At 40.1% G+C, this 12,355-nt stretch overlaps 1 protein-coding gene across 7 annotated transcripts in view; it reads right to left on the reverse strand.

Moving 5' to 3' along the window:
* gramd1bb (GRAM domain containing 1Bb) overlaps positions 1-12,355 on the reverse strand; it is a 126,325-nt gene that overhangs the window by 81,891 nt on the left and 32,079 nt on the right. For 6 of the 7 annotated variants that reach the window (XM_072392815.1, XM_072392816.1, XM_072392812.1 and 3 more), the window contains exon 2: positions 7,811-9,028. In XM_072392815.1, the coding sequence (XP_072248916.1) occupies positions 7,811-8,223 (413 nt within the window). In that variant the 5' untranslated portion in view covers positions 8,224-9,028. The remainder of the gene's footprint in view (positions 1-7,810; positions 9,029-12,355) is intronic. The other variant, XM_072392813.1, reaches the window with a different exon arrangement.

Consider the following 12,355-nt stretch of genomic DNA (forward strand, 5'->3'; position numbering starts at 1 on the left):
GGAAAGCCTTAAGGGATACCAGAATTTATAGGAAAAAAAAAGGGCATCATTTTGGAGGCTGAAATTATTTTGCTACAGTCAGGGTCCACACAAGCAATCAGTTTGCTAAAAGCGTCTCAGTTTGTAAAGATCTTGCTGTTCTCTGTGAGGAAAGAAGCTGCCAGCTCTTTACAAGCGTCTGACAGTTTTCGTCCCATGAAATTTGATTTCACAACATCCCATTGGCTCCACCCACTCTTATCTCTGCTCATGCCTCATCTTTTCTAGTTGCTGTCCGTCCATAAACTGTTCAGTGCCGGGAGGATACATGTGCTGTAAAATAATGTGTTTATTCTGATGTTATGCAAGTGTTTATGCTTGTACCTTTGTCCTTTTGAGGATTGCTCATTTTACAGGACAAGATCAAAGAGTTGACATGGCATAGTCCCTTGCTGAATTATTCATTACTCATACACAACAGATTGGATACCCTCTTTGAACAAGACAGCAAGGAGACGTAATCGAATACGATCAAGTTTCCGACGTAGTTTGGAGGGACAGCGATTTATAGAGTGCAGCAAAACTATGAAAACAGTGTGACACAGTCACAGCTACATAGATGGATCCCATTTAAGGTGATGGATGATGAGGTCACACTTGCTCTGATCCATGCTCATACCATGTGAGTCATCAGCTTTCTAAAGATGCTTCTTTCAGGTTCAAGTTTAAAATAGTTTAACATAGCTATTTCAGCGATCTACCACCATCAGTTTTCCCTCGTTGCAATGTTCAAATTCTTCCCGGAAACATGTTCAAACGTTTGTTTTTCTTTCATGGCTACGTAAGAGGTTGCGAGTCTGAAATATTTAAATGATTGGATGAGGTGGAAGCAGCGAGGCTGTGTGAAAACTACTCCACCGCTTCCTCAAAATAGCTCTGCTCTTATCATGCAGATCCCACTGTGTCTGCGAGCATCTAATACACCGACAGAGCACACATTAGTCGCGAGAAGAGGAAAGTACATCCTCTTTCGTTGCCAAGGTTTACATATAGCAGCACATGTGGAAAAAAAAATCAAATCACCTGGACCTCACCAGGTTAGAGTCAGGTAAATGCAACCTCAGAGATAAAATGCAGGAGGACTGTGAGAAGATCTCCTCACTGCTGCCATAGTCAGGAAGAAGCTAACGACAAACCACTGTACTGGCCACCTTTTGCTGGTCTGGAGCATTCAGGTGTGTTAATACAAAGTTGAGGAGGAAATATATCTGCAATCTCTATGATCTTAGAGAAGAAATAGTTGTTGCCCATCAATCTAGGAGGAGTTAAAAGACCATTTTCTTTGTTGAGAATCACACTGCAATGGTATTACAGTGCACGCTTATGCTTGAAAGTGATTCCATTGTTCACTTTTTGTATCAATGTTACAACACAAGAACAGTCCAGGAACAGAGCGGGGCTCTTTATGAGAAAAAACAATGGGAAAAAATAAAAGAGGAAAACAAAACTCGGAGTACAGGGAGTGACATTCAGAAAGCAATATTAAACCTTGATGCTATATACATTTTCCACCTCTCCCATAGTTTCTTGAATTTCGCTTCTCGAAGCCTCACAGAGAAGGTGACTCTTTCCTTCATAAAAATTGAGTGTGGACACCCAAAAAGCAGTTCTACCCAATCAAACATCATTTTTATCTTGAATATAATTAGACTCTTGAAAAAGTTAGGGCTTCAGGACCGGCCCAAAATTAGTGAAAATGATTGGCTACCTGAGAGCCACAATCTCTCCAGCAACTAGAAGAGCCAGAAATGTGAGATTTCTGGAAAACTACAAAGACTCTTCCAGCCAAATACTGTCCAAGAGCTTGAATCTGGGATTTTCCATTGAGATTTACCATATTTAATCCCCTGTTCCTCTGGGATGTAACCCATTTGTACCTCATATAGACCGTGCTTGTTGCTTTAGTTTCTTGAAGACTCTTCTTTAACCTTGAAATTCCTTTCAACCCAGAACCTGCCTTGTAGACACTTATAACGACCTTCTTTTATTTAACTAGATATGTGATGATATGCTTGAATGAATCTAAAGAAAATCCCTGTTTTTTAAGCCGTATTGTTTTTTCAGTGTCTGGAAGTTCATAGAATCCCTTAGTTGTAAACGTATAGTAAGCAGATAGGCCTCTATTGAAACTCGCATCTGTCTTGTTTGAGGTAAAGTCACAGTCATGTGAACACCATCTCAGAATCTTTATGTCTTCAAGCAGGCCTCCTTTTCAAATTATATTTAACCGTATTTCTAGAGGGAGGTTGATCCACTTATTGCCAGTTTCCATTAAGCTTTCAATCAACTCTTTCTCGCCTAATCAAGCTTGAGCTGGAATGTCCTTGGATGGAATTTGCTCTATTTCTTTCTACTTTGTAACTAGAATTACACCAGCAGTAAAGGCTTCTCAGTTGAACTAACACATAATAATCAACAAGGGAGAGCAAAGCCTCTCTTATTTTTAGGCAATTAAAGAGTCTCCTTGCCAAATGTACCGTAATAATAATCTATCCCATTCCTTAAATTGTTGGTCACTTATTAGAACTGGAAGAGTCTGGAATAAATAGAACATCGTGGAAAAGATACTCATTTTTACTGATTCAATTCAAAACTCAAACATAAACTAAACCTTGGGATTAAGTTCCAACTCCGCCAGTCTTCATTTATCTTTTGGCTTAAATGAATGATATTTAAAGCATACAAGTTTGTATTATATATTATGTCATATTACATACTTGTATGTATACTCCTAAATATTTCATTTGATCTGAATCCCAGGTTATTCTGAAATTAGAGTTTTTTTGGTTGGATCTGAAATTAGAATTCAAGATTTGGGACTTAGGAATATTCAATTTGTAGCCTGATACAGAGCCAAAGAGACAGCAATGCCAAAATTGAACTGTCTGGATGTGGCAGGTAGACTAAGATGCAGATTTGATGTTCTTGATCCAGCATCCTGATATCAGGAATTTCACTGTCGTCTGTGACTCCCTGATTAGTGCTTCGATGTAACACAGCAAATTATAATGGGCTTAATGGACAGCCCCGTCTGGTCCCTGTCTGCAGGACAAAGGAATCCAAAATCCTACCATCAATTTTTATTTTTGCCACTGGGCTATTATACAGTGCTTGATTTTGATGTTTTAAATAGGAATTCCCAACTTACTTGGTCAAAGGCTTTTTCTGCATCAAAACTCATAAATACTGCCTCAAGTTCCTTTCCTGCTATATGCTCAATCACACGCAGTCTCCGACTAAAATGCTATCCTGAGTTTTCCTTTGCTGCATAAATCCTGTTTTGATTCAATACACTTATTGGGTGATAATTACCGCAGTCAGGTCGTTAGGTATTAAGGAAAACAACTGCCTCTGGCCAGGACGCTGCGATCATGCCGGTCTCGAGCACAGAGTTCAATGTTTTCTTTAGTGCAGGTAACAACAGGTCTCTCATTTCCTTATAGTTCTTAAAAGGAAGCCGCCCAGACCTGCCGCTTTATTTGATTTTAGATTTGGTCTGTAATTTAAAAGACCACTTTCAAACAATTCGAAGTCCATCGTTCGACAGCGAGTAAAATTCACAAGTGAAAAACATTCAGGGTTGCAGCTAATCTTTCCAGGAGTGGACGTCCCGACAAGTTCATCCAAATGTCATAATCAATAAAACTGAAATTCAGGCTCCATGTCAGAGATGGAAAGCTGAAGCTTGATCAGATGTATCCTTTCATTTCACTGCCAATAATCTCTGACACAACCAGACTCAAAGTGTGATGATAATTCATCTTAAACCAAACAGCAGTACTGATACAACACACAAAGCTTAAAAGCTACTTTTATATTATATACAACGCAGTTGTATACTTACAACTTTTTAAAAGTGCCTCTGAGGTGAGAAAATAATGCGAACATGGTTCAAACTAGATTCCATCATGAGAGCGTTCAGTTAACTATGAAAGCTTTGTCTTGTTTATACATTAACAGGGCAATTACTGTACAGGACACTAAAAACTGTGTAAGCATTTCTGAAAACTAGACATTAACTAGGGACCAGATCCACGACAGATTTTGTGCTGGCGGTCACAAATGAAGAAAAGACAAGTAAAGATGTTTTAACAGTTGCCTTGATAAGGATAAATGCATTGTTTTTCTTTCCTAAACAAGCTTTTGCTAACAGCCCAGCTATCCCAACGTGCTGCAAAATCTAACTTAGAATCTTTCCCCGACATACACAACCTTAAAAACAGGGCGATATTCTGTCACAAAGAAAAGTGTGTGACGTCTGGAGGAAGCCTTCGGTACATTGAGTTGAAATTACATTTACTTGGTCTGTTTTTCCACTGAGCATATCCACGTGCAGAATACACACTTTGCATTTAAACATATGGTTAACATATTGCTAAATGAAAAGAAAAACTTTTTTAAAAAAAGGTTTGCCAATGTCCTCACAAAAACACTGATAACGTGTTAACATAGCTGAAGACGGGTTTTTACAAGTTTACAAGGAAAATTTCAACATGATCATGGGCTGATCAAAAGATCCCAAGTTTCATGGTGTTGTTGACATATTTCATATTTCTGCCATTCACTAAACAGCATGGTCAAATTAGCTGCCGCTAAATCTGGAGTGTAACTGTAATATGGACATAAAGACAGTCTAGTTCATTGACTGGCATGTGTGTGTTCAGGGGGAAGGGGCTGATGTAATTTATGTGTGTGTGTGTGACAGCGAGCGGGGAAAAGAGGTTGAACTGCAGCACTGCAAGCAGCTCTGCTGTAGTAGATTTTATTACTTGGATAGTAAAAACTACAACAGGCAGGTGGGTTGCTATACATATTTTTTGAGCTGTAAAAATACCTGAGCACCCTACAGGAAACCCTGAATTATAGCTGGAAATATGATCGATATTATATTTTTAACATCATCTGTAAGGATGCCCCTGTATTGTGACAATCGATTCACTTTGTCACAGATGATCGCGCTCTGTACTCAACATGGCGCCAATGTGTGCTGATGGAAAATGTGTCAACTAAATAAGGCAGCCAGAGGCTACAATTTTCGTAATGGTGCTATGATGCAACAGTTGAATTAGTGGTATTAAATGCCGGATTGTGAAAAAGAAAAAGAACAACTCTGAAATAGAAGTTACGAGTAAACGCAGACTACAGATGTGAGTAGAAGTTCTGCCTTAATAAATATAATACCTGTCTTTGAGGAAACAGTCTTCCCCAGAACTCTCTTGACTTTACTACCTGCTCGCTCTGCCTAAGCAATAATGAAGTAAAAGAAAAAAATTCTGCATTATTTCTGTTACTACCACACAGTTTTACGCCAGCAGATTCTTCTCTTTTGTTAAATTCATGCTGCTTGGAACAGAACAGACTTGAAGTGGAGCTACGTAATATTAGCTCAACAGTACCAGCTTATGCAGAGGAACGCTTGTTTGGCCACATTACACTTGAAGGAGATCGAGCTTTACTCAGGGTGCACTTGAAAATGACAATATTACACTCTCTGAAAGACAGTCACAAATAACACACTTGTGCCTGAAGATGTTGTTTTTGAGACGGAGACAGAGAAAGGTACGGAGTGAAGAATGAACCTGTTTGTGTCTGCCATCTGTTGCCAATGGCATCTTAGAAAATGGCAAGGATAGAAGACAAAACATACCAGAATTTCTCCACTAACCCTAATAGAGTTTGAGTAGAAATGATTGTTGACAAATGATTAAATCATCTAGGTCTGATCAAATTTCTCATGATAGAGTGCAGCACAGTAAGCAAAGGGGTTGCATCTAAAAAAGTAGCTTTTTGAGTTGTTCCCTTTCCCTCAAATGTGTTATAAAGCTTTTTGTGAATGTAAAAAGTTACAAAAATCAAGTCCACAACAAAGGGAGCTACTTTCTTACAAGGAAGACACTAACTGCCCTCCATTCCCCAGCCAACTAAAGACAGTGCTCCCTATCCCTGCTCAGGGAAAATCAGTAAAGTTTACTTAAATTTCTGTATATTAGGAACACCCTGCAACGTCACCAATGCAGACAACACTGTCTCCATGTCTTGTGCTAGTCTGAAAATCATCTGAGATATCAGTTTCTGCTACTGTAACGCTATTAGCTCTCAAAGCTAACAGTTAACAGGTCCATGCTAACCCACGTAAGCTTAGCTAACTAGTAGGCTTCTTTTTATTTCAGCAAAAACTTGCTGAGATTTTGTAGACTTCTGAACATTTTTCTTATCAGGTGCGTCTCTTAACACTGTCTTGAAATGAACCTTTGCAACAAGCTTAGAGAGTAAGCGTTTCATTTTCATCAGAGAAGCAGTCATTTTTAAAATGAGTTTTTTCCTCACTTTTGGGATTTTTTTTATTTTTTTTTTGTGAATTTTGGCAGTATTGCTTTGATACCTTTATTTTAAACTTTCCACGGTTGTGTGCATTTTTCTTTTCAAAATCACAGCATTTTCTAAAACAGCCTGCGTGCTCTCTGATAGCAAAGCAAAATGTCTGGCTTGTGACTTGCTTGGCAAACATCGGAGCAGACTTGGCAGTGACGTGACATTCAACAGCACATAAAGCGAGCGAATAAGTGCCGGCAAGTGTAGGCATGTTGCCTAATGTAATAGATCCGAAACCTAAATTATATTATTACATTATAAGAGCTGCTGTAATTACCAATTATGCCCAAGTCATTACCAACTACAAACAAACACAAAGTTAATTTACCACTACAAATACCCTTCATCCAGTGACAGTGAATAAATTAATACCAGTTAATTTGTGAAATTGTTAGTTTGTGATGTTTGAGTATTTGTAAATATGAAACACTCCACAGAAACATTTGTATACTATGAGGTTAATGAACACAATTAAGTTATTTTTATTTTTATCACATTATGTCTTTCTGTTAAAATGCTGAATAATTAGCCATGAATACATAAATGTTCAGTGTGTAAAAAAGTTAACTATTTTAAAATACTCTAAGTCTAAAGGGCAAACATGTCTTATTGACCCTCTGACCTTTTGTCAAGTGACACCATCGCTTACTCCATCTCCAGTGTCGGTCATGCAGCCAAAAGGAAGAAATGTATTGATTTTGGAAACCTCTTGACCTTTCAACAGTAATTGTGTTAGAACAACCCTTACTATTTAGATAAATGATCCCACGCTATCACCTAAAGCCTTTGATTTACATATACAATATCTGATGTATGTACTTATCCACTCAGGAAAACGCAACCTGTCAATATAGTTGACTTTGCAATTAATTGTTACATTAGCAGCTCAAGTGTATGAGCAAAAGGTTTGTAATGCGTGATATTCTAACCTACACTACTCCCTCTAATTAACATGCATTTATGCATATATTAAATACTTAACTTTTCGCTAATCAAAATGTAAAGAAGATACTACTGGCTAAAAATTCCATACACCAAACAGAGGCTTTTGTCTATGTTGAAATCAATTAGCAGGAACATAAAACCACAGACCAGAAAACTACACGAGTATGCCATGAAGAACATATAGGTGCCTGCCATCAGTTTTAAACTGATACATATATTTAGCAATATAAATTTAAAGCTAAATTGTTTATAATGAAACGGTTTGGGCCCTTAAACTGATTAAGAGCCTGTTCAAGTATCTAACCTATCATGACATCAACTGAGCTCTCTTCGTGTTAGTAATACATCACATTAGTGCAGGCAGCAGGGGCTTGAAGCAGCATGGAGTTTTAAGGGTAAATGTGGGGACAAGGGAGGAAACAAGGGGACATGAGGAGAGAGGGCCCATACCAACCTGCTTTCACTGGCTCCTTGCTCCTTCTTCTCTCTGACCTTCAGCCATCTCCTCAGCAGGAAACGCTTGCGGCGAGGGGAGGCGCTGGGCGTGGAGCAGTTCGACCAGGAAGACGGGGCGTCTTCATCGCTGGATGGAGTGATCTCAATGGAAGGCAACTGGAGGTACTCCTTTGAGCTGGAGCGAGTCCTGGCCGTCAGGAGACTGTTGTTCAGCCTCGCTCTTTCCATTTCCCTCTCGCTGGGCACGTTCCTCATGCGTCTCATCTTGAAGCGCTTGCGGCGGAGAGTTGGGGTTGAGGAGCTGGATCGCATAGACCCGTCTGACACAGCGTTGTTTCCTCCATCTGAATACACTGGACCGTCTAGCGGTACACTCACCTGGAGTGAAGGCGGTCTAAGCATGTCACCCATGACTCCTGACTTTTGCCAATTCAAACCCTTACAGAATCCTTTTCCAGATCTGTGGCTTGAAATATCGCTGGGTTTACAATTCTGCAGCTTGAAGAGCTATTAGGTTCAAGTTTGGTGCTAAACAGATGACGCACAACTCAGATCTTTTGTGAGACCTCACATAGCTCCTTGTTTATTCAAAGCCCTTTCTGACTGCCATCCAACAGATTATAAGAGTGGCTGGGAAGTCCAGATATCTTAGGCCTGACCAAGTCCTCCTACTGCTCTTAGCTGTTGGTGAATATGCATCAGTTCGGCAGCTGCCAGACAGACTGTGAAGAGCAGTCTTGTGGCTGTAAACTCAGTCACTCAGGCTGGCTACAAGAGAGCTAGATTAGATAACAAAGGGAGCTTCTGTTCTGAGAGCAGCAGATGAAACATGTATAAGGCCTGTCAGGGAGTGTAATACAACTCCTTTGCTGGTCCACCCTGGGGACTCGCAGGCTAAGTTACACACACACACTCATGTAAACACTTGCTATGCTACTGACCAAGCAGCCAGAACTGTTACCTTAGCTGCTGTTACAAATGTTAAAGGGGAAGACACCAGCTGCCAGTCCCCGATTGATGCTGATGTTGTGTTCAAGTTTGGAAGGTTGTTTGTTGTCACTTTTTGGTGATCCTGGAGCAGAAAAAGACCGAGTCGGTCTCAGTTGTGCATTGCTGGAGGTTGAGGTCCGTCCTGTGGCCCGGTGTGTTGCTCTCTCTGTGCTGTTACTGCCTACAATTTAAAGGGAGGTGATAGGACTGCAAGGTACAGGCAAGGCTGAAGGTGATGATGACCAAGTCAAGCAGCCATACACACACACACACACACACACACACAACCACACAGGCAGATAATCAGACAGGCAGGACATTATGTACAGGAACACACAAACACAGGCAGATACAAAGATAACCACAGTAAACAGGCAGATCTACTAAACATACACTGCCGATCCACCACCACACACCAGCCTAAGTTTATCAGTCCCTAACACCTTTCTTTCCTAACATGGTGTTAAGTGTATACAAGACCTTTAAACTCCCTGTCAATGACTACAAACAAATCAGAGATAACACCAAACCTGCATGGATCACTGGCATAGTGCACAGTGGATATTTGACTCGTGGCTAACTGCTTTATGTGTTAAAGGGCACTCAAGTGTTCACATGAAAGGACATCTTCACAAATCAAAAAGCTAAAGAACCATCTCCACACAGACACCATCAACTTGTAGTGTGAATATTTTATGAAAAGCCTTTCATGCTTTTTCTGAATGTGGGCCAAGATCAACTTCCAAGCACACTAAAGCGAAATTAAATAAAATTAGACACAGTAGAAACCATCCCAAAGCACACAGTCAGATTCAACCGGCAGCCTTATGGGAGAACTACATCAAATTAGGGCAGACACAAAGTGAGTAGTAGTACCCAACCACCTGTGTTTGTCTCAGCCCACACCATTAGTAATAATGGAAGAATTGTTCTGCACATGTGGCTCTCTCAGATGGACATCCAAGAGGTGAGAAACAAATATAGAGATAGAGATACCGATGAGTTAGAGGAGAGGGCCACCTTTGTTGGCACAAAAAAATGACCCTAATAATAACACGCAGGGTGGGTGATAAAGCCTCAGGATTCATTACATCACAGTATTTCAGGGATTTAAAAAAGAATGACACAAAAAAAAATTCAAATCTAAGGCCGAAAGTAGTCAAAGTAGCAGTGATTTCCACCCACCGTTTACTCCTCCTGTCATATTGAGAAGAACTAGTGATTGCTGCAGCAATGCTCAGCTGAGTCATATGCTCTCATCGTCTTGTTGTACTTCATATTGTGCTTTTGGTGCAAGCGATGAAACTAGTTTGCATAATTTCCCAATAAACCATTGCCAGTAAAGCTAAAGACATCACAAAGTATTGTGCTTTTTTTGGTTTTCCTACCAACTGTAGCTAAATCACTTTCATACAACTTAGCCCTTGTCACCTGAAGCTGATACACTGCCCTTGCTTTCAGTCACGATTGGCTTGTATCGCTGTTGTGGGCGCAAAACAGTGTAAATGGACTGTGTTCATTTAGCACAACTCAAAGTACCCTTAATGTTTTTATCGAGTTACTGCTAAAAAGAACATGCAAAATTAAGAGGAATCTCAGAGTTCATTTGAGGATATATATCTAAGTTTATGGGGTGCACAGACTGACAATATGATGTCTGATGGTTTGTCAATAGAATGTAAATAAAAGATGGTTCCAAAACTTTTCTCAAGAAAATACCCAATCAAAGCCATTTACAGTTTGACTACAGACTGAGATTGTTTCGGCCCCAAGATCTTGGATCAATCGCTTTAAACTGCTGCGAGTGTCGGCTATTCGTTATAGCTATTTGTTACAGCTATAACTATTAGTGTCAGCTACTGATACTACAAAAAAAAAAATCAAGTGCAAACTAAACACATAATTCATTGGATGTGCATGGATGAGTAAAAGCATTTCTAGGATTGATTGGTGACACAAATTTTCCATAATTTTAGGCTGGCTTAGCTAGTGCATTCCCTACATTTTTGTTGCAAATGTTTTGTGATATGTTTTGTGGCAAACATATCATTAGCGACATTACTGAGAATTTTACCAGGCACGGATGAGGCCAACCTGATAATGGATCGCCCATTGTTGGATCATATAGCGCGCTGCTTCTATTGGCCTAATGCTACTCAGGCCCGCATCGTTGGGTCATTGCACACATCAAGCTTTGTGGAATCTGCTGAGTGATGCCAGCACCATTGGTTAAAGTGGTGAGTTCCATGATGTTCCAAACACAAGGCAAATCATTTTGCCTCTGTAACCATTTCCTTAGCTGGCTCAGTGGCAGATCAATTTTTAACTGCAGTTCCACCTTTGCTAGTTCGTACACGACACGATGTAGAACGAAGGTCTGTCAGTCCCGGCTTGAAGGGGCAGATGTGAAAAAGGCAACAATATGACGGCAACAGACAAATGCTGAACTCTAAGATGTCAGCTCAGAAACCAATTGGTAATGTCCATTTTGTTTGTGCAGCTAGGGCTAACCATTTCAAAGTTAGAGTGAAATTAAATTCATGTAAGGATGTATATTTTGAAGGAGCAAACAGCCCTAAGTACAAACAAATGCTACAATAACCAATGTCACTGGCCACTGGGTCAAAATGAACACTCATTTATGTGCACAAAACATTGTTTAAGCTACAAGTGGGGAAGAGGACTGAATGCATGAGGGATCCGATGGGATGTGAGAAAGCAGGGGTGAGAAAGACTGACCCTTCGTTATCTTCCCAAACTGCTTCGATAATTAATCATTTCGTAATTCTTTTTCCTATCCAAAGTAGCAATGTCTTCTTTTTCTGTAGAGCCTTGTGCAGCGCATCTATTCAGCCCCTCTTTCTCTGTCTTTTGTAAACGGCCTCCATACACTCACACTACAATGTTCGCTCCCATGTATGTCCGCAGGTACACCCACTCAACATCTGGGAAAACAAGGCTTTCTGAGTTACGCCGTTCCTACCTACAGCTTTGCTGCAACATTTGCACCTTTTAATTGCTTTCTTCTAAAGAAAGTACCTTTTGAAAAGTACAGCATAGTTTCAGGCTGCCTGTTCCCGCTGCAGGCAGTGAGAAGGCCGATCCTGCGCTATTGTGGATGTGCGCAAAATACGCATCTGGAGAAATATGAGAGATCATCTTTGCAATAAGTACAACAGACTTAACTGCAGTCTCTGGGGTGAGTGCTGAAGCCTGGAAGCTGGTAAGTATGTAATGTGTGAAACTGGAAAAATGAAGGCTTTATTATTGCATGTAGAGGCAGCATGATCAAATTCTATACCATGATCAAATTTGATCAATATAAAAAAAAATATATATATAATATTGCATATCGCCTAGACCTATGACCATGATTTACAAGTTTTACCTGAAGAGTACCAGTAGATCTAAAAATAAATAAATCAATGGCCGCCACTATATTATAGTCATGATAGTGGCAGAGCTATTGTTTAAGCTATGAGGAAAAGCTTCAAGTGAGCTCAGAGCAGGCTGTTTATCTGCTGTAGAGGGAGTGCAGCATGGTGCAGGTGCG

Source organism: Leuresthes tenuis, unplaced genomic scaffold (assembly GCF_036924035.1).
Source record: "Leuresthes tenuis unplaced genomic scaffold, fLeuTen1.0.hap1 SCAF_9, whole genome shotgun sequence".
NCBI classification, from domain to species: domain Eukaryota; kingdom Metazoa; phylum Chordata; class Actinopteri; order Atheriniformes; family Atherinopsidae; genus Leuresthes; species Leuresthes tenuis.